We start from the raw sequence: 23251 nt of genomic DNA on the forward strand, positions 1-23251 counted from the left end.
GGAAGATTGCTTGTTAATAGAAAAGTTCTGCGCTCTAACATCTCAAACTTCCCCTTCCTCTCTGTATTACTACACACAATGCAAAAGTCAGTCTTTTACTAGTTTAATTCTAATATAGCTCACTAGCTATTGAAGCTCTCATAATTAGCTCACTTGCTTTGAGACATTCACTCAAAGTTAGGCTCCATTCTGTATTAACATTAATGATCTTCTATTAGCAATAGCACTTCTAGGTGTAGCAGCACATGTTCCTAATGTCAATGTTAGCAACACAGCTTTGCTTTCATCGTGCCTGACCAAAACGATGTGCACTGTTCTACCCTCTGCTAATACACACTGCAGATGCTCCTAGGTCATAGATGTGTGTGTGTGAGTGTGGGTGTGTGGGTGGGTGGATCATGACCATTGAGGCATGTTACGAATGAAAGTCATCTCATGCATTACCATAGACATTATAGTGCGCGATTGTGCCTGCATATTTATTAGCCCTCTCCTCCATTAGGGCTGGTAATAGGACCCTCTTCAACATCACAAGTATCAGTAGAATTAGTTTAATTAGCATCGTTTTGCATGCAGTGGTTCCCCTGTGGCTGTAGGTGAGAGTGTGTATGTGTGTGTGAGTGTGTGTGTAGGTGAGTGGTGGGTGCATTGGAAGAAGAGAGGGAAGAGATCTGTGTGTGTGTGTGTGTGTGTGTGTGTGTGTGTGTGTGTGTAGAAGGTGGCCATGGTGATCTGAGAGAGCTGGGGAGAGGAGGGGTGGCATGGAGGCAGGCACGGTTTGGGGAAGGCATGACGCAATCCACAAAAAAGAGAGAGAGAGAGAGAGAGAGAGAGGGGAAAGGGGTGGGCACTCTGGTCAAACAGAGCCATCTACTGGTCACTCAGTGAGGACTTTAGTGAGGATTTATGTGAACAAATGTGGGAGAGAATAATAGTGGGAGAGTAAAATCACATCAGACACAGCAGTGTTATTTTTACTGGCCACTTATTTAATCCAGTGCCTTGTTAGTCCACCTTTGCCAGTTTTGTTTTCTGACCACAGCACTGCTGTTGCTGGAATAGTTTGGATTGGAGGGCTGATTTCTATCTCACTATTGACAGCACCACTACTCATTTTAACGTGTCACTGAATGACGCGCCACCCAAATAGTGTCTGCTCACAGGGGGTCCAAGGGACTTTTTTATTTCTGGAAGGAGTAGAGAGGAGCAGAGACATGTGCATAGCAGTACATGGGCTACAGTTAGTAGTTGTACACCTACAAAGATGTTAGACTCACTTGATAAAATGGCCAACAAGTGTATATACAAGGAGGGTGTAGCGAATAAACTGCCAATGAGTGTCTAATTACACTATAAGCTATTAAATGTAATGGTTACTTGATATCAGGTGTCTTTTGATCCAAGAGAAACTCCACTAGTTATCAAGCTTATCAAGGTTATTGAAGGAATTTGCTGCTGAATGGATCCGGGTGTCTGTGTCTCTCAGTCCAAATGTGCCTGTCAGTCCTAATGGAAAAGGTGTGCCCGTCAGTCTAAGTGAAGTAGATGTTGCTCTTGTGGCTAACAGAACTAATGAAGGAGGCATGGCCTTTGTTTACTCAGTCTCAGAGAAAAAGGTGTGGCCTCTGTGCCTGTCAGTCTCAGAGAAGAAGGCGTGGCCTCTATTCCTGTCAGTCTCAGAGAAGAAGGCATGGCCTTTGAATCTGTCTGTCACAGTGAAGGAGACATGACATTTGTGCCTGTCAGTGGCCTCTATCCACTGAAGAGGGTGTGGCATTTGCCCCTGTCAGTCCCAGTGAAGGAGGCGTGGCATTTTCCTCCGTCAGTCCCAGTGAAGGAGGCATGGCATTTGCCCCTGTCAGTCCCAGTGAAGGAGGCGTGGCATTTGCCCCTGTCAGTCCCAGTGAAGGAGGCGTGGCATTTGTTGTCAGTCTCAGTGAACTAGACATGACTATTGTGCCTGTCAGAGGTCTCTGTGCCTGTCAGTCTCAGTGAAGGTGTGACTGTTGTGTTTGCCTTTCAGTCCCAGTGAAGGAGGTGTGGCCTCTGTGCCTTTCAGTCCCAGTGAAGGAGGTGTAGCCTCTGTGCCTTTCAGTCCCAGTGAAGGAGTTGTGACCTCTGTGCCTTTCAGTCCCAGTGAAGGAGGTGTGGCCTCTGTGCCTTTCAGTCCCAGTGAAGGAGGTGTAGCCTCTGTGCCTTTCAGTCCCAGTGAAGGAGTTGTGACCTCTGTGCCTGTCAGTCCCAGTGAAGAAAGTGTGGCCTCTGTGCCTGTCTTTCCCAGTGAAGGAGGTGTGGTCTCTGTGCCTGTCTTTCCCAGTGAAGGAGGTGTGGCCTCTGTGCCTTTCATTCCCAGTGAAGGAGGTGTGGCCTCTGTGCCTGTCATTCCCAGTGAAAGAAACCAGACATTATTTTCTCTTTCCTGAGTGTGGGTTTTAGAAAAAGGTACAGAAAGCCGAGACCAATGGATTTGAATTTGGAGAAATGTAATTATCAAACTCCCATGGGTGTCAATGTCAGGTAAATATAGCTCTTGTGCATGATAATAGTGAATAAACACATTAGTCACAGAGCTCCACTCATAAACACATCATTGCAAATTTGTTCCAGAACTAAAGGCAACAATCAAAGCTTCATTGACCATCAACAAACAAACAATAAAAAATTTTCAGTGTTCCAAATAAAATGCACAAGCATGAGTAACGTCTTATTACTGTTATGCAGAGGATAGAATATACAGAGTTGATGGTGGATAGCGGACATTTCAGCAGTAATGCTTTGTTACCATAATGGATTTCTAATTAAAAGTGAAATTGTGAGATTGCCTTATGGTAGCACAAGTGTTTACACCATGCTTCTTTCACTGTATTAATTTTAAAAAAGCTTATTTGGATTTAAAACCTGCTAAAAGCCTTTTGAGACATGTAAGAGAGATGAACTGCTGGTGTTTTATATTTTCTTATATAATTTGTGCTTTTTCTTCTCAGATGAAGCAATAATCACCATCTCACACAAATGTACACCATTTTCTCTCTCTCTCTCACTCTCATTTACTGTTGTTTATCAGTGTTTGAGGGAGAACAACACGTCTCACTTGTCCAGACACACACACACACACACACACACACACAAACACACAAAAAACCAAACATACTGGCAGTATGAATGACCTGCAGGCAGGTATATATGAGTTTGTGGATTATATTATTGACAATGAGGCCATGGGGAGCCATGACTCACACTCACACAATTACAACACTCTCTTTTTCTCCATATGATCACTATCTCTCACTACACCTTTTCTGTCGCGCATTCTCTGTTCATCTCTTTGTCATTCAAAGCAGCAAATAGACACCGTGTCAGAATCAAAGCAGCCATTATTAAACACCCTTCTCTCTCTCTCTCTCTCACACACTCTCTCTCTCTCTCTCTCTCTCACTCTCTCTCTGTCTCTCTGCAGCCTGCAGCAGCGCTCCCATCAACATGCAAGTTCAGCCTCTGAATAAAACAGCCCTGGTGGTGCGATGGTCCCGCCCCGAGATCACCTACGACCCGCCCATTGTCAGCTACCTCATCTCCTACAGTTGGACCCGAAACGACGAGGAGTACGAGGAGACGTACGTCAAAGGCAGTGACCAAAAACTGGTAAGCCACAGTGCTCATTTTGTCAAGCAATAACGTAATAATAAAAAATATTTCATTTTCCTCATTGGATAAAAATGAGAAATGTGAGGAACAGTCAATTGGACAAAGCTGAAACTTTTTTCCGTTATCTTCGCAAACACAGACTTTGCAAAAGAGGTTATACAAGTGAATTAATTAAAATGTGTTGTGTCAGGATGTGCATTACCAACATGTGCATAGTTAAGATGAAATAGAACTGTTCCTGTGTGTATTTCATTTAATTCATATCAAGTTTGAAATGCATATGCTAATTTTCCAGTCGTCTGTAAAATGAGAAAGTGGATCCTGAAATATAACTGAGGGCCTGGAAAAGTGTAAGGTTGCTCTGTTAGGTCCCTGAGATTGCGTATTGTAGCATATCTCAGTCCTCACTCCGGTCATTTCTTTATTTTACATTTAGTTTACCAGCAGAATCCTACTGAGATAGAATCTTGTTTGCAAAGGAGACCTAACCAAAAGTCCAGCATAGATTAAATTCTTTTTTATGAGCTTAGAAGAAATTCTGCTCAGTTAGTAAGTGTATTATTTATTTTGACAGAGTTCAGGGATGTTTCTGTCAGTAATGCAGCCTTTCACTGTACACGACCTCTGGATACGACGGTTGTAATTCTCCCCCTAAGTGGTCGTTATATTGCATTCAGACGAACATGGTATATTGCTGACAATAGCCATATATTTATTAAAATCTGTAGCACACATAAAAACAAAATATGGAACATGAAAATGTTGATCATTCACATTCTGTATACAGTTTTGACAGATATATGTACTGCTGTAATACTAACTAGCTAACATCAGCTAGGTTGCCACAACCAAATGCATGTAAAGAAAGACGTGACGATTAACAAAGTATCATATATGTTAGCAAAATATAAGCAACAATAAAGAATATGTGAGATTTAAGAACTCAGTCCCTGCACATATTTTCCAGTTGCATGGTCACTTCCAGTCTAGTAGAATAACTTTCCAACATATCTACAGTCTTGATCAGATCCAAAAATTCCTCACCAGCAGAGAGCCTGTGCTGATGTGTGTCTTCACTGAAAATGAATGACTTCTAGTTTGGTGTGTGCCATCTGTCTGAAGCAGTGAAAAGCTTTGTTTATTAGGGTTACCGTCAGTGAACAACGGCTGCCATGTATATGTACACTATATTACCAAAAGTATTCGGTCACCTGCCTTGACTCACATATTAACTTAAGTGCCATCCCATTCCTAACCCATAGGGTTCAATATGATGTCGGTCCACCTTTTGCAGCTATTACAGCTTCAACTCTTCTGGGAAGGCTGTCCACAAGTTTGAGGAGTGTGTTTATAGGAATTTTTGACCATTCTTCCAAAAGCGCATTGGTGAGGTCACACATTGATGTTGGTCGAGAAGGCCTGGCTCTCAGTCTCCGCTCTAATTCATCCCAAAGGTGTTCTATCGGGTTCAGGTCAGGACTCTGTGCAGGCCAGTCAAGTTCATCCACACCAGACTCTGCCATCCATGTCTTTATGGACCTTGCTTTGTGCACTGGTGCACAGTCATGTTGGAAGAGGAAGGGGCCCGCTCCAAACTGTTCCCACAAGGTTGGGAGCATGGAATTGTCCAAAATGTTTTGGTATCCTGAAGCATTCAAAGTTCCTTTCACTGGAACTAAGGGGCCAAGCCCAACTCCTGAAAAACAACCCCACACCATAATTCCTCCTCCACCAAATTTCACACTCGGCACAATGCAGTCCGAAATGTACCGTTCTCCTGGCAACCTCCATACCCAGACTCGTCCATCAGATTGCCAGATGGAAAAACGTGATTCATCACTCCAGAGAACGCGTCTCCACTGCTCTAGAGTCCAGTGGTGGCGTGCTTTACACCACTGCATCCGACGCTTTGCATTGCACTTGGTGATGTGTGGCTTGGATGCAGCTGCTCGGCCATGGAAACCCATTCCATGAAGCTCTCTGCGTACTGTACTTGGGCTAATCTGAAGGTCGCATGAAGTTTGGAGCTCTGTAGCAATTGACTGTGAAGAAAGTCGACGACCTCTTTGCACTATGCGCTTCAGCATCCGCTGACCCCTCTCCGTCAGTTTACGTGGCCTACCACTTCGTGGCTGAGTTGCTGTTGTTCCCAAACTCTTCCATTTTGTTATGATAAAGCTGACAGTTGACTGTGGAATATTTAGGAGCGAGGAAATTTCACGACTGGTTTTGTTGCACAGGTGGCATCCTATGACAGTTCCACGCTGGAATTCACTGAGCTCCTGAGAGCGGCCCATTCTTTCACAAATGTTTGTAAAAACAGTCTGCATGCCTAAGTGCTTGATTTTATACACCTGTGGCCAGGCCAAGTGATTAGGACACCTGATTCTGATCATTTGGATGGGTGACCGAATACTTTTGGTAATATAGTGTATATGTGTAACAGCCAAGGAAAACTTGGCATATGTCGCTGATCAAATTCTCAAATAACAAATTCTCAAATTCTGATCAAAATCTCAAATAACATACTTTGACACCTCAACATTAAAAAACCACAAATATATTTCACCAAAATAACATGGAGATATTTTTACTTTCTTTGTAACCTTGCTTAGGCTGTCTTCCAGCAAAGATCATGCTGGGTAAGGAGCCAGTTTAACAAATGCTCAGGTAAAAACAGTCATTCTGCAAAAACGTGTCTAAAACCTTGCTAGCTAAGTGTGATTTCCTCACACAGTGAACGACACGCTTTGATCAAGTTAATAGATAGCTACATGCCTTAGTGAAATGGACATAAACCTTACTCAGTTTAGTTTAAAATCAAATACCGGCTGTCAAAATGTCTGTGATGCTCGTGAGCTGTAGTCAGAATGTAATCTTTAAATGCAATATTCTCCCTTTTTACTTTTTGGGGATTTTAAAATGCTGAAACTTTACTTGTTATTGCACAAAAGACAAACTTATTTCAGTTCAGGAAAGTTTTAAGAACTATATGTAGTAAGAATAGTATCATGTGACACATAAGTTGTGAAAAATGTCTTTGAAAAGTCTTGGAAGTCTTGAACTGATTTTATTTGATTAAATCAGTTGCCAATTTTAAATTCATTTTACTTTTTCTCTTTGGCATGATTTCATTTAGGAGAGAGTTTTAGGAACTCAAGATGCTTAAGCCAAGCTTGGCAAGTTCTGCTCTTTGAAATTGTCTGTGTTGCCTATATCAAGGATCACTGCTCACTCTGTGTGTGTGTGTGTGTGTGTGTGTGTGTGTGTGTGCAGGTATATTTGTGTATTAATCTCATATACATGTACATTATATCTTCCCACTGTACCACAGATCAATGACTTAATGCTGCTTATGCTGAGCCGCTCCACTTTGATGCCATTAATCTTTCATTTGCTGCTGCTATAGAATAAATTAGAATAATGCAGACCTGATAGGCATTCAGGCGCTAATACAGCATTCATCCTGCTTCTCTCTGTCCCCGTTATCTTTGAAGTAGCACATTAGGTGTGTACACAATAACCCACTCCCACCTGCGGCCACACCTGTAGTCATTTGGATGCTGCTGTAATTAACCAACGAAGCGTACTCTCTCCTCTGTAGAGCTAAAAAGCTTCAATCAGTCCAGCTGCGGATTATCGAGTACATTTCTGGACATTAGCGAGGAAAGGGTCTCAGCAGGAGCAGCTGACCTTGATGTTCTGCATTTGGAAATACTAACGCAGTATTTGTAGGCCTTGAAGCACTTAAGAAGAGCATCAGGGTTTTAGCGTCTCTCTGCACGAGGATTTATTTTGTAGCAATCGGGGGGGTGGGGGGTGGGGGGGGTGGAAATTAATGAGGGGACGTGATTGCTGATTCCCTGCTCGAGGGTGATGAGAGGTAGAGATGTTTTCTTTCTTTTCTTTCTTAAGCTTTCCTCTGCGTGATCGGTAATGAAATCACAAGCGCCATGGAGGCCTTCTCCCCATCCACATCTGCCCACAATCCACTTCCCTTCTGTCACTCTGCCTCTCTCAGCCTCTCTTTCTCTCTCTCTTTCCTTTTCAGAGCTTCATTTCCATTTTTATTCTCAATTTCCTCCCAAGACACTGCAGTTATCTGGGTCACATTAGGGACTGCTGTGGTTTTATGAAGGAGAAAAAAAACTTCTACCAAATCAACGGAGAATCCACTCAAGACCTGATGGCTTTTCCAGCACCATCGCATGAGGTGGATAAGCCGATTTTAGAAGAAAAAAAAAAACAGCCTTTTTAGCAGTGTTAAATCGAGCAGGACTGGCATGGAGCAGAACAGGAGGAGAGATGAACAGAATTTGCCTGATGTGAAATTTGAATGAGGCATGAATCCTTACCATGGCAAGTGTTATGTATGTACACTTGAGGTCACTGCTCATATGTGATATATGAGAAGTGAGGTTTTAGTGTAGGTGTGGCTTGGAACAGGGACACTGCAGGAAGTAGGAAGAGAAGTTGATGAAAGGCTTAAAATAAGGCTGTGCAGTTATAGGCAAATAATCAACTATGACTATAACTGAAATTTTCTTCCTCTCAAACCATAGCATAGCAATGTCAACGCTCACGATGTTTTATTTATTAAAGAACATCTATGAAACAAGTTAGGTTCTGTTATCATTTACTTTATAGCTAGTTAAAGTTAATAAGACCAAAACAAGGATGTCATGTTCCAGAGAAATCGGTAAGAGGACTATTAAAGTAACAGTGTTATTTCTGACTGTAACAATGCACTGACACTGGAGACTCCTTCCATAAATCTTAAAGAAACATCTGACAGAAAATAATACTATCCCAAAAATTATGTGTTTACTTTTGTTAAATAACAGAACATTTTAAAGCTGTTTATTACTTTTCTATTATATGTTCTGTAAGTGGCTTTAAAATTCAGTTTTAAAGTTTGCGGAAAATATTATTTCTCCAAAAATAGTGTCTATGCAAGGTCATGCTATATAGACTGATAAACTGCTGTATATCTGTAAACTGTCCCTGAAAACCTTAATTTTAAACACTGACCTGTGTTTCTCCTGGAATGTCACATGACCAGATAAGCAAACATTTGCACTGATACAGGCTCATACAGGCAATGTGACATTTTGCGAAGTCCATACTAGCTCATAAATCTCATCCATAATGCTCAGAAATGTTACAGAAGAAAAGGAGTACATCATATCAATCTTAATATTCAGCTCTAATCAGATTTACATTAGAACTCATTTTCTAGTAAAATCAACTAAACAGCATTTCGTGACATTAACAGTCATTGTGACTGAGGTATGAACTTGCCTGCATTGTTTTACGTATCTCAAACTTCTTCTCCTGTCTAAATTCGTGAAACATTTTATTAATATTAAATAATTCATATGACACGGATGAAGCTCACACACTCACAGTGTGTGGTTTGTAAATGAGCATTCCCCTGTTCATGTTTGTTGAAAAATATGAGTTAATTGTCCTGAAATGTCTGGGTGTGTAAATGAACAGCCCACTCAGCGTGGGGTCCGCGCCATCTCTCTCTCTCTCCCTCTCTCACTCTCTCTCTCTCTCTCTCTCTCTCTCTGTCACTGAAGCTTACAGGCCTGAGGGGCTTACAGCTTACAGGCTTGAGCCAAGAGAGAAAGATGGAAAGAATGCACTAGTGATATGTGATAAAGAGTCCTGATCAGAACAGATAGAGTAGGATGTTTCAGAAATCATGTTTCCTGATCATGATTAGATGCTTTTCCATTGGCTGAAATCTACCACGTGGCTACATATGTTGCTTGTATGAAAATCATAGTGTCACATACCAGATTGAAATAAATTGAGCAAGCTAGCTAGCGTTTAACTGTGACAGGAGCATGTTAGCTAAACATAAATAGCTACCTAGCTAATAGTGCCATAAAATAGGATGCGAATAAAATAGATGCAAGCTCACCAGCATTACACCATTGATTGTTATTGGTAGGTAAACATAAATAGCCAAGCAGCTAGTTGTGTAGTTACCCTCTGTCCCTTTATGATTTTAGTATGAATGTACTAAATCTAAGTAGTACTGCATTAGCTAAACTTTATATCCCACAGCTAGCTCAACACTGTAACTCAGTAGGTCATGATAAGGAAATGTGAAGCTTTTTTCGAGGTGCAGAGCAGCCGTCAAAATGCTACACAGCTTTAAACAGCTCTTTAAAGAACACACAAGGTGAAAATTGTTTTGATAAAATAGTAAAAGGCTCCGTGGATGTTAGCTTGTTGCGCCTATCCTCCTTTTGTGCTGTGAATCAAACGCACCCTATGCCTGTGTGAAGATAACACACTCACATCACACATTCCTCTTACAGGAAGTGCTCCCCTGCTCCGCCTCAGAGCCCCAGGAGAGCCCAACACTGCGCTTATTTCAAGTGTGTGTACATGTGTGTGTGTTTCAGGAGGCCGTTATCAAGCCAGTTTCACCAGACGTGCTGTATCTCTTCCGAGTCCAGGCTGTGTGCTTGAACGACAAACGCAGTGACTTCAGCCAGAGCATGCTGTTCAGAGGTAAACACACATACACACACACACACACATATACATTTTGTCCTCTTATACTTTGTCCATTCGTCACATCCGTGTGTTTGCTTTGTCATTTCAGCAAATACCACCAGAATATTCGAAGGGACGAGGATAGTGAAAACAGGAATGGTAGGTCTATCTTTGTCCAGCAGGTGGCAGTCTTGTCTCCCTGTTTTTTACACTTAGACACACACACACACACACACACACACACACACACACACACACACACACACATTGATGAATTTAGAGTTTCCCAACCAGGAGTTTAACAAATTAAAATCAAATTAAATTAATGTAATTAAAATATAAAATGACATGGTATATTACATACAAAGTCATTGAAATGTCATGTATTACATCTAGAAATATTTTAACACATCACAAAGGAATACTGTAGTGTTTTTAACCTATTCTCTATCCGTTTCTCTGTACCGAGAAAAGAAATTAAGGCTCTTGGGCGTTTCTTGAAAGCCTTGATCGGCCACCCTTAGACATCCATTATAAGATCCTTTTGATTACACAGGAATCACATTGTCAGAACACAGAAACTGGACAGATTTCTTGTTTGTGGTAACAGAGTTCTTGTTCGTGATAATTGCACAAACACTACACATGATAGAAATTATGTTTGAAAAATCTTGTATTCCTTTAATATGTGGCTAAAACAACTTCATCTTTAGAACCGTGTAAAATCAGTCAAAATGTACAGATACAATGTTAATAAAAGAAAATCACTGGAGGAAGAATGTCCAAGCACAAGTGAGTTAATAAAAGTACCAAGGACATTTTAATAATAATTTTTATTATGATGATTATATTAATATTTCACCCAAAAAGTGGGAAAGAAATATTCTAAGATATTGTTGCATTTATTATATTCATATAAAGGTTTCATTTAATGTTATTTAAAATTTTATTGGCTACTTGAGGGATATGATTTAATCTGAAGAGGTTCTGGTGGCAAAAAAGGTTGGGAACACCTGGCTCTATATTATCTGTATTTAAACATGTATTTTAATTCTCTTTCAAACACACACACACACACACACACACACATAATTACTCACTCTCCCTTATCAATCCCTGTTAGCCCACGGTGTCTCCCGCATCCTCGGCCGACATGGCTCCCATTAGCTCCGGCTCATCCACCTGGACCTCCTCGGGCCTGCCCTTTTCCTTCGTCTCCATGGCGACTGGCATAGGCCCCTCCTCCAGCGGTAGCCAGGCCACGGTGGCATCCGTGGTAACCAGCACTCTCCTGGCAGGGCTGGGCTTCAGCGGCGGCGTCATCTCCTCCTTCCCCAGCTCAGCTTGGCCCAGTCTCCGCCCCCCAACCCAAACACCACCCACCACAGCAGAACAGGCTCCGCCCACCCCAGAAAACTCCCAGAACCAAGGCTCAGATGACAACGCCGGAGGAGAGAAGACCGTCAAGGCCGAAGGTGAGGAGGGTGAGAGGGACGGCGAGGAAGAGGAAGAAAAGGATGAAGAAGAAGATAAAGGAGCAGAGGGCAAAACAGTGAAGAACGCCCCAGATGATGTTCAGACGCAGGTGAATAGTTCAGCAGACCAAGAGCCTCCCAAAACAGCGCCCGACTCCACCGCCAAGGAGAAAGGAGGGAGAAAGAAGGAGGAGGACGGAGCGACGGCATCCACTGTACCACAGGACACGCAGACAGAAAGAACAGAAGATGAGGAGGAAGCCACTGTGACCCCCAGTACAGAGCCTGGGATTGTGGGAAATGACAGCGTGGTGCTCCAGTCCCCAGAAGCCCCTCCAAAGGGTGGGAAAGGCAGCATGGGGGACAGGAGTCAGTGGCCTTTCTCCTTTCATACAGGTGAGTAGGACTCACTAGCGCCATCTAGTGGAAGACAAGAGAGCCACATATGACATACCTGACCTACGCTGCCAGTTTTAGGGTGTGTCAACACTTGTTGCACTATAAGCACGTACTAAATTGAAGCACAAATCGTTGTAATATCTTTATACGATCACAACTGAATTCTTTACTCACAGCTGTTCACTATTCTCTCTGTCTATCTTATGTTCAGAATAGAAACCAGCAAAGCTAAATTAACGATCTAATCACTGAAAACAAACAGCAGGTAAGAAGTATTTAATAAATTAACTAATGATGAGACAAGGAAGCAGGAAGTAAAACCCAAACATGGTGCTGGTGCCATGGAAGCCATGACATGAAAAAGGAGAGACGAAATGAAGAGAAATTATTAATGTTATTAGGTGAAGCTGTGTATGAAGTGCACGCAATTAAAGGGACCAAAACGCAAAAAAAAAAAAATTGACTGAGGGGTGTGTAGGGCTGAAAACATAGTCGAAAAAAAACTCTTTTATTTATTGGTCAGAAATGGAAACAAAACTTTGCTCATGGAAAGAGCACATAGAAATTACAAAATCACCCAAGCACAGAGAACACGGAGTCAGTGCTCAATAAAGGGTTAAATAATTATATAAATAACTAGTTATTATAGTTAAAAACTTTCTCTTTTTGTATGTCAGTCCAAATATCTCTTTAGCGCTACAGTGCTGTGCAAAATGGAGATCGCCAGCCAAAATTCACAGCAAGTTTGGTTCACAGTCTGCAGTCAGGTTGATTCAGAGTCTAATCACGTTCTCATTTTTAAATGGGTTTGGCACGAATTATAGAAATATGGAAGATAAGATGGTAAACACAGTTTCCAGTGCAGATAAAACATGAACACAGCGAGGAACCTAGCAGACATCATCATTGTCAAATATTCCTTGTGTTCTGTCTAAGAAAAAAAAAGGTTTTTTTTAGATTAGATAACTTATACAGGAGCCTAAGAGTTTTGTTGAGTCTATAAGCCACTGGAGCAGCAGTCACACACACCTACAGCACATAAACCAGTGGTGGCATCAACAGCTTATTGCCTTCAAACGCACCGTATCTCCTTTTCTCCTCTCTTTCTAATTCCCTCCTCATCCTTGTCTCCATCTCTGTGTACGTTTGGGAGGCACGATCCTGGCCTAGTTCTGCAGTCCAGAGAGGATGAGAGGGAACAGTGTCTCAGCTGCAGGGGGGGAGGAAAAGAAACTTCCCATTTTTAGCTCTCTGGCACTGGAGTTATGTTTGGCTCTGCCATATGTGTGTCTGTGTCTCTGTGTGTGTGTGTGTGTGTGTGTGTGTGCATGCATGCTCTCCCCTTTCATGTAGGAGTCCTGTTTTTTTTTTTTGGCTAAAGAGGCAGAGAGCAGACAGCATCAGCAGCTTGTTAGCATAGAGTGTTAGCGTAGTGCTGTAGCAGCAGGGTTTCATGGAGGTCGTGAGGTTTGGGAGCTGCAGCTCTGCAGGGTTCAGGCCCATCACGGTCGCCTCTGAATCATTAACATGGGCTCCGGGAATGATTCTGCAGTCTGGAGCTCTGGTAGGCTCTCTCCATCTCTCTCTCTGTGTCTCTCTGTCTCTCTCTCTCTGTGTGTGTGTGTGTGTGTGTGTGTGTGTGTGTGTGTGTGTGTGTGTGTGCGCGTGTGAACATCCGTGCTTAGAAGCTGCGTAGCGCAACCGTGCGTGTATCAGAGAGAGACAGAATAAGAAATCATTGTCTCTTGTTTGATAGATTCAGAGCATCAGTATTAAAATATTCTTTTTCAGAATGCAGACAGGAAAGAACAGTAACAGGGAAAAGGGTGCGTGTGTGTGTCTGTGTGCCTGTGTCTGTGTGTGTGTGCACGCACGTGCATGTGTTTATAAGATTGAACGTGGTAAGCAGTGTTGCATGAGTAAACAGGGCAGAGTACACACCCACCCACACACACACACACACAAACAGTAGCTACTGAGCCACATGACTGCATGGTTAATTTTGAGCAGGTAGCAATGCTGCTAGGAAACTTTTTTAGCAGAAATAAAAAAAAAAATAGTATAGTAATGATCTTTTTAAATCCTTTATTCCAATGTATTGTTTATTATTGTAGATTTTTTTATTTTTTGTCTAATTTTTAATCTTTTATGTAAAGCACTTATAAATAAAGATTATGATAAAGATTATTATTATTATTATTATCATTATTCTAGCTTTTTCTCAAAACCCAGAGAGAGAATGTAAAAGCTCTAAATTTATAGCATCTACGATGAGCATTGAGTTTTCTGAAAATTTCTGAGAATTTCTGAAAATGTCAGCGCGACTGTGATGTACAAATATAACTAAAAAAAAGAAAATGGCAGTGGCGACAGCTGTTAACATCAGAGTGTCATGATGGATTTAACATTTTACCTCTGTACATATCATTCCTGTCATCCTCTACACATCAGTAGCGTAGTGCAGTTCAGCTTTCAGCTCGCAGCACATTCCGTCTTAAAAAGAAACCAGTGAAAGGTGCTAAAATATGATTTTGATAAACACTAGCTGTCACAGTGGTCACCGTATCTGTGTAGTGTTATATGTGTTTCCATAGAAAGGACACATTTACAGATGAATGCCTTTGAGAGGAATCTCTGAAAGGTGCTAATACTTAAATGGAGATGTATATGTGACACAAAAGTTCCTTCCTTCCTGTGATAAATATTTTATAGCACATGCAGCATTATTGTTGCTCTGTAAATCCATGAGATTGTTTCTTCATCTTTTTTTTCTGCAACTAGTGGTACTGTTTGTAATATGGGTGCACTTACATGCATGTGTGTGTGTGTGTGTGTGTGTGTGTGTGTGTGTGTGTTTCAGAGCGGACTATAGTCTCCAATATGAGGCCAGTTCCCGGTTCAGGCAGGATGGAGTGGATCATTCCTCTAGTAGTGGTGTCTGCTCTCACCTTCCTCTGCCTCATCCTCCTCCTCGCTGTCCTCGTCTACTGGAGGTGAGAGAAAGGGAGAGAGAGGATTAAGGATGGCTGAGGATATCCATTTACCCCAGATGTACAGATTTTAGTTTTACAATGGTCTAGCAGGCTATTTTAGCTAATAAGTAAAGTAATGTCTGATTTGTCACACACTCACCTCAAACTTGAATCGAGTTGTTTAATGGAAAACTAGAGAAACAAGCTTGGAACATGTCTTCGCTGATCGACTGCGTTTGAAATAAGCTATTTTCTGATTCACTGATTCAGCTACCGGACGGATTCACTGATTCACTTTCCAGTTGATTCACTGTATTAGTGATTGAGAATACAGATTCCCAGCCATAGTTCAGTGTTTACTGCAGAAGCCAATGCTCTTATTTTGGCACTGGATCATATTAGAACTTCTCAGCAACAGATTTTCCTAACAGTACAAGACTCATACTCATGTCTTCAAACTCTGGCATCCCTCAGAAATGAACACCAAGCTTTTGTGAAAATTTTAAATGGACTGCGGTCCTTGGAGGCACAGAAATTAAAATTATTTTTTTTGTTGGGTACCAGGGCTTTGTGCAATTCCAGGGAATGAGCAAGCAGATGCTGCCGGTAAGCAGGATAGGGATAAATTCACCTGTTTACAGTTGCCCTATTCCACCTTTAGACCTCAAACCTATTACAAACTCTTATGTCTTCAAAAACAGCAAACAATTTGGGATCAGCGGAGTACAAATAAACTTTATGAAATCAATCCTCAAAGTTGTTTCTAGTTGGATAATTGCTGGGAGCTTATTATCTACACTCGTTGCTGAATAGGCCACTCTAGACTCACTCACAAGTTTTTTTTTTTTTAACGGATGAAGATCCTCCTTTATGCCCCTTATGCCAAAGCGAAATTTTAAAAAACTTGTGTAATTTGCCACAATTTAATCTGTTTCTCACCATGAAAATAGCCATGATAGCTGGCATGGTGTTAAATTATAAACAAACAAACAGGTATTAGTGATCGAATCTCTGTCAGTTTGTGTTTTCTGTCTCTTTCCTACACTTTTGGTCTTCTGGTTTTTGGATCTTCTGCTGTGTGTGTGTGTGTGTGTGTCCACACAGATTTAAGAACTAGTCATTTGTCATGTTGAGGTTCTTGGAACCTTTACAACACTTTGAGAGCAGGTTATGAGTGTGCATGTGTGTGTGACGGTAAGTAAGATGAAGAGGGCCTGCACCCTCAGGACACTGCCGTGCTAATACAAGTGCCATGGAAGCAGTTACCAAGGACCTGTTGTCATGGCCTTCACTCAGGCTTGGTGAAGGTGGATCCTAAAGAGGTTTGCAGAGAGAGTGGGAGAGGATAGAGAGACAGATACAAAGAGACAGAGAGACAGAGATGGGGGATAATGAGTGAGTGAATGAGTGAGCTGGAGGGTAGTGAGTGAGATGGAGAGCAGAGAGAGGCGGAGGATAGAGAGTGAGAGCGACAGAGACCGAGGAGTGAGAGAGATGAATGATAGAGAGAGATGGAGTGAGACAGTGAGTGAAGGAGAAAGACAGATGTGAGAGAGAGTGGGAGAGAGGGAGAGAGAGAGAAATAAAAAGAGACAGTGAATGAGAGCAGAAGATGGATGATAAACAGAGGATAGATAGAGCTGGAGAGAAAGAGAGACAGAGTAGAAAAAAACAAGGATAGAGAGAGAGATGGAGAGAGATGGAAGTTAGAGAGAGTGAGAGACACTGAAGAGGGTCACGAGAGTGTGAGATGGAGGAGAGAGAGAGAGTAATCACATTACTTTCACTGTGTGAGAGATCATATCCACACTGTTAAGGGTGTGGTTTGTCATTTTTTAAAGTATTCTTCTACATATTCTACACTTATACTAATGATATCATTTCAAAGATGCATTTAAAAAAATCTGAGTTGCAGTATTTTCATGTAATTGAGCTGGTTAGTTTTCATTGCTGTCTTTTTTTATGTTTTCTTGCCCAAAAATGATTCCTGCCCCATCTGGAACAAAGCTGCTCACCCCATCCCTTTTTCCTTAAAAGACGATTCATGTCAAGGCCTCTACAGAGGCATTCGGTTGGAGCAAGGTGGATGGCAGTTCACCTCTCAGGCAACAGAATGCTCAAAAAATTACACGCTGCCCCTTTAAAATGTGTTTCTTGTTTCTCTTTTGCGTAGTTTTAGGAAAATCCTTTCCCATATTTCTAAGTTTAGAGTTTTTGGACTTCTGCTTTCCCATGACATCGTCATTAGGAATAAACAGGAATAAACAAACCTCCTTTTCTCAGTGTCACAAATCTAACAATTAGCATGCACTGCAAACAAAATAACATTTTCTTTCTAATTAAACAATGTCCTTTTGTTTAAAAATCACAGTCTGTTCCCAGTGTGGAACACAGATTCGCCACATGTCTGAGACTGCCTAGGGGAAATGCGGGAAAGGCTTTATTTTTGCGAATTAGACCAAGATGTGTGTCTGGTCTGTTTCTGTTTCTGGGAATTTCTTATCCCTCAGCTGTGCAGTCAGTCTCCCAGAAGTGTGTCGTGTGCTCACTGGGTGTTGGTGTGTTTACTAAACAGCTCTGACTCGCATGGCAACTCGTCTCCAGGTCACAGCTTCCTGCCCTGAGCACACACGCTCACCCATCTGCTCGCCCTCACTCTCAGCTGGAAACCAGAACCCTAAGTCCATGCACTAGGACGTGTGTGCATGTGTGTGTGTGTGCGTGCGTGTGTGTGCATGCGTTTGCGTTTGTTTGTGTGTGTGTGTGTGTGAGCATGAGTAAGTAGGATGGTGCAATTATGGTTGTGATCTCTCTGCGGATGCTTTATAGTCCCACAACACACATATATACACACACACACACACACACACACACACAGAAAGCTCTGTGCACACTTGCAGAGAGAGAAATTAGCCTTATTTAATATCGCTCAAACTGCTAATAGCCAACTAGATCATGTTACATAACCCTTTACGTCTGGCCCGCTAAAGTGTGGATGCTTTACTACACTCTTGTATTTACTTGTTAATTAACTTATTATTGATTATTAATTGACAGCTTGTGGTACCACTACATTAACATCCTTAATATAACAAAAAGTTAAAACTCGGGTGTTATGCATGATTTCCAGTATTAATTCATTCGAAAACTACTTAGAGGGCCTAAATGATTAACAAATTAGCACTCGAAATTTCACAACGCAGCAGTTAAGAGTAAAGTCAAGTAGGCGAAACCTGAATTTTTACTCAAACCCAAATCATTCCCAGAAAAATAAATACAAAACCAGTGGTATTTGAGGACTGTCTCTTTTTAAGCACAAATAAACTGAAAAAAAAAAATACAGTCTGAAAGTTTTTTGTAGCAATGTAAAATACAGTGACAGTTAATGATAAGTTCTTGAAAATGTTTTATTTATTCAGTAGAGATGGTTACACCATTGGACAAGAACATTTTTGAACATATATTAGGTTTTATACCTAATTTTCTATTTGTTATTTAATGTTTAACTTTCCATTTTACTTCCAACTCAGAACAAATGCAGCAATAAAAGAAAATCCAGCACTTGTTGGTTCTTAATAAAAATCTGAATGTTTGGGGAAGCAATATAAGTTTAAATAAAAAGTATTAATTTAAAATAGTTTTTAAATCAGGAATAAATTTATACCTGGGCATTGTTTACATTTCAACTGTATTAATGATATTTGACATTTCCAATTCAAAATACTGTTGAAAATGAAAGAAAAGCAATAGGCATATTAAAGGTTTTACGGATTATTTTCCACCCTTCTTAAATCTTTTTAGGTTTTTAATTATTATTGGCTCAGCTGTGCAAAATTATGACTATGTGTCATAATTGTGGTTATATTACATATACAGTTGTGTGTGTGTCTGTGTGTGTGTGTGTCCATGTTGGCTAAAGGAGAAGTATGTATGAGACTGCAGCCTCCATGACAGATAAACTGATAAGACTGAGAAAACCGTTCATCAATCCATTACTCTCTCGCTCTCTCTGTCCCCTCTCAACTTCTCTGCCTTTGTATTATCTCTCTTTCTATGTCCCTCACTCTTCATCCAGCTCTCTCTCTTGCCTACCCATCTTCTCAAACCTTTTTGTGTTTCTCCATCTTTTCTGCAACTCTGAAAGTGTGAGTGGAGATCAGGTCTCCTATGTGGTGTGATGGACAGGGTTGGGCTTTACTGAGGACTGCAGCTCTGATGTTAAAAGCCTTCAGGCTTTCAACAGTCCATTCAGAGGCAGTTGATGAGCTCTTTATCTGCCAAGAGACGCACAATCGCTCTTTAATGGACAGATTTAGTGCATCAGCAGCGATGCTTATATAATCTGTTTACTCTGAGTTTAGATTCAGTGAACTGGACCGGTCAGAAAGTGTTGATTAATGGTCTATAACAGCAGGTTTATATTAATGCTCTTGTTCTAATACATTATTGCTTTCCATAGTAACAACTAACTCAATTAGCAGACACTCCGAATAATTTCAGTCTAACAAAATATTTTTTACTGGCTTCTGTTTAACAAAGAAAAATGTATAATAGTTGATATGGTGAAGTTGACGTTTATTTAACATTTTTGGAAGGAGTCTCCAGTGTCAGTGCTTTGTTTACTGGTCACAGGTAAAGCTTTAACTTTAAAGTGGGAAGTTTTGAGGACAGAGAAGTTTGTACTTTTGTGTTTCTTGGTAACATGACAAAGTTCCTTTTTGTTCTCTTAACTGCAAGAGAGAGAAAAAGAGAGAGGCTGTTGAGGGAATGACTGTTGTGAATTTCTTTCATAACACCTTCCATGACATTAAATGCAGCTATTAACAGATAAAAATTATGATATGTCATGCTATAATGAATAAAAGATTGTAATTGTTGGCATTGCTGTGCTATAAGGAGTATAAAACCTTTCAGGTCAGGGTAATCAATGACGATCCTGTCACTGATTATTTTCCTATAGCACACCTCACCATGTTTTTTCCATGTTTAATACAATGCTATAGCAGTATAGATAATAATTACAAATGTATTGTTTTAAGATCGTCGAGCAACCCTCTTAACTCTGTTTTAATGTTGCCCAAAACATTTTGAACACCTTTTTTTTTATATTGACTATAGATGTTTAAAAGAGATTCCCCCAAAATGCCATTAAACATAATATAAATATTGCAAATTAGAATTTCCCAATTGCATATTGGAATGTGATAGGCTGTTATATTTTATGATAAAATAACGCTTGCTTGTAAACATGTAATTTAAGCTTCCGTTTTCTTAAGAGTGCAGCAGTGAATATTTCCATACTTTGACCAGTTTGCTCACTCAAATCAATTCAACCAAAAGCAAATAATGTAATATTGCCACTGTAGTCATTTTAATGTCCTCTTTTGTGAAGCTGTGTATTTAAATATGCATAATGAGATTTACTGAACACTTTAATACTGAGTCATACAGTTCATCTGAATACCTTATTCTGTTCTGCCTCTTATACAAACTGAATGAAGTCAATTGACCTTTACTCTGTAAATGATTCATAAATTGTTCTGCGTCCTGGAAGAAACTTTGCAAAGACACTTTTCACAGCTCTTAAATCACCCACTACCCTGATATCTTGTTTAAGTTCCTCAGCGGTTGTACGTGCTAATTAATGCCTGGCTGTGGCTTTCTGTGCCATAGCTTGGCCTTTGTTCAGCAGAGCAGGCATGTGGAGCACAGAGGCTCTCAACGTCGTGTGTGAATTTCAGCATATGAAAGAAAACCGGAGGGTTCCTGAAGAAACTTAAAGGCTGGTCTTTCTGGCACGGCTAGGGGCAGGGTAATGTAGACGCCATGGATTTTTTCACCCTTCGTTTAGTGACCACAAAGTATAGAGAGTACAAAAAAAAGAAATAAAGGAGTGTCCAGCCAGTAGGGTGTGTGTATGACAGAGCAAGCAGCAGGTGTTGGGGGTGGAGGCAGAATGTCGTGCAAAGTTAATCCTATTGCACGGTCTTAGGACTGCCTCTCTGTCACCTCCCTGCACTTCAGCAGATCTGAGATCATTTCGTCTGCGTGTCAGGTCAGGGACAGACATGCGAGGCTGTTCCAGGGCCAGTGTTTACGCAGCGCCGTGTGGCTCTGACCCCAAGAGTTAAATGAGCGTGACACAAGAGAGACCCTCCCTCAGTCCTCCTCTTCCCTCTCCGTCTCTGTCGTCCTATCAGTCATCGACAGCATGCCAAAGCTTCTGCCTCTCTCCTACTTTTCTCCTCAGATCTCTCGTTCTGTCAGAGGATGAACAGATTGTGTTGTCTCCTGTGTGTGAAGTACAGGTAGGAAGACAAACCTGCACTCGTCCATTCAGGACACTTAATGACTACAACTTGTCTCTCTGGTTTTCTCTTGCTCCTTCACGCTCTTTCAAGATTTTTTTTGTTTCCCTTTTTCTCTCAGAGGTGTTATCAGCACTGTTTTGTTTTTTGCGTGAGCCAAAGAAGCAAAACCAGTTTTCTCACGCTCTGCTTTTGGAACTGGAGCAGATTCTTCTTGACACTTGTGTTGTTTTTTTTTCCACTGAGAGCTGTATTCGAGAGCGTCTGCCTGTGTCGTGTTTCTCGCCGGATCTGTGTAGACTTAGCGCTCTCTGAGGTCTATCATACTGCCATATTGTGTTTGTTTTGGAAAAGGAGATAATGTTTCCTACTACATTCATAAGTATGTGTGCGTGCTAGTTTGTGTGTGTGTGTGTTTAGTTAGTGTTTGCTCTTTGGATACGGGTGGAAAGTTCACTTTGATCCTGGCCTGAGTCCTTCACTGCTGTATGATGATCAATCACCAAAGCGGATGTTACTCACTGTGACTAATCCATCACACTGCAAACTTTCATTTCTCTGAATTTCTGTATCACTCTTATTGCATTCTGTTCTGTTGTCAAAGAGGGTCTGGTTAAGTTTATAAGATTATAATTATGATTTTCTCTTCGCAGGACCTGTGAAGTAAGTCAGGGAATGTTTATTTTAGGGTTCATGTGGTGCTGAATTGTTAATTTTAACAGTTGTTAATGAGCTCTCTCACACTCTTTTCTTCTCCATGTGTGTATTAGGAGGTGTTTCCAGACTGCTCATTTCTATGTGGAGGACAGCAGCTCTCCACGAGTGGTGCCCAATGAGAGTATTCCAGTCATCCCCATCCCAGGTGAGTTTCCCTCTGCTCATGAAAACAGTCCTGCTTAAACCATAGAGTGTGGACGTCGTATTATAAAATGCCTGTTTATTAATCATGCTTTATAAGCCTGTGTGTGTGTGTGTGTGTGTGTGTGTGTGGTAGAGAACATGATCTTATCAATACAAACACAGCTGCAGAGTCTAATAGCTTTTTAAACCCAATATTTATTATATCACACCTATATGCATCTTATGTAAAAGGAACAGAATGAACCGTTTTTTTCATTGTGTTTAATGTGCTTTAGTAACCTTCTGTTCAGGTTGGAATGCAAGAAGGAAAAATGTGAAATGTTGGTTTGTTTGGTAGCCGATAACCACTCATTAGCTTCACATTTGTTTTGGGGTCAAAAAAGTCTAATGAATATTATAATATTATTTAAAAATAAATAAATATTTTCCTCCATTTCTGCACATACAGTATTCAGTAGTGACTAAAGATTGTATATTGTCACACTGTAGTTCTTTGTTTATTTATCTATTTATTTGTTTGTTTTAGGTTTTAAAGTTAAGGAACTAGCTTGAATAGTTAATTAAATTCCTAGCTAAATAGGCAGAAAATAAATAATATAATATAAAAAAAAACCAGATCCTCTGTTTCTGCCCATACAGTTGACTTAATTCCTTGTGACTAATGATTTTATATTGTCATATTGTAGTAAACTTAGTGATTATAACTTCTGATTATTTATTTGATTTATTTGTGGGTGAAGGCGTGTATTTATTTAATGTTTTTTTTTTACTTATTTAGTTAAGACATTAATATATAGTTCCTTGACACTAAAATTTTTAAAACTTACATTTTTACATTTTCATAATCAACATTAGAGTCATTCCATAAATAAATTCACTCGCTCATGTGTGTAAAACAGGGACGGACTAAAAGTTCTATCAGGCGCAAATGTGAGCTTATGTTAGTGCGCCAGTGTATGAGCTTAAGCAATGTTTGCATCCATATAACAATGTTTTCCTGTTAGTTTTAAATTTAATAAACCCCACTGTAGACATCACTTTTAATGTAAAATTAAATCCATGAAATTTAAAGCTT

The 23251-nt window shown here is 40.6% G+C and overlaps 1 protein-coding gene across 2 annotated transcripts in view; it reads left to right on the forward strand.

The window, feature by feature from the left end:
• Window positions 1-23251, forward strand: part of ptprga (protein tyrosine phosphatase receptor type Ga) — a 261551-nt gene that overhangs the window by 215129 nt on the left and 23171 nt on the right. Inside the window, exons 9-15 of one of the 2 annotated variants that reach the window (XM_053226914.1) lie at window positions 3458-3642; window positions 10068-10176; window positions 10271-10320; window positions 11285-12032; window positions 14896-15028; window positions 21277-21315; window positions 22086-22177. In XM_053226914.1, coding sequence (XP_053082889.1) covers window positions 3458-3642; window positions 10068-10176; window positions 10271-10320; window positions 11285-12032; window positions 14896-15028; window positions 21277-21315; window positions 22086-22177 — 1356 coding nt within the window. The remainder of the gene's footprint in view (window positions 1-3457; window positions 3643-10067; window positions 10177-10270; window positions 10321-11284; window positions 12033-14895; window positions 15029-21276; window positions 21316-22085; window positions 22178-23251) is intronic. The other variant, XM_026935407.3, reaches the window with a different exon arrangement.

This window comes from Pangasianodon hypophthalmus, chromosome 20 (assembly GCF_027358585.1).
Source record: "Pangasianodon hypophthalmus isolate fPanHyp1 chromosome 20, fPanHyp1.pri, whole genome shotgun sequence".
NCBI classification, from domain to species: Eukaryota; Metazoa; Chordata; class Actinopteri; order Siluriformes; family Pangasiidae; genus Pangasianodon; species Pangasianodon hypophthalmus.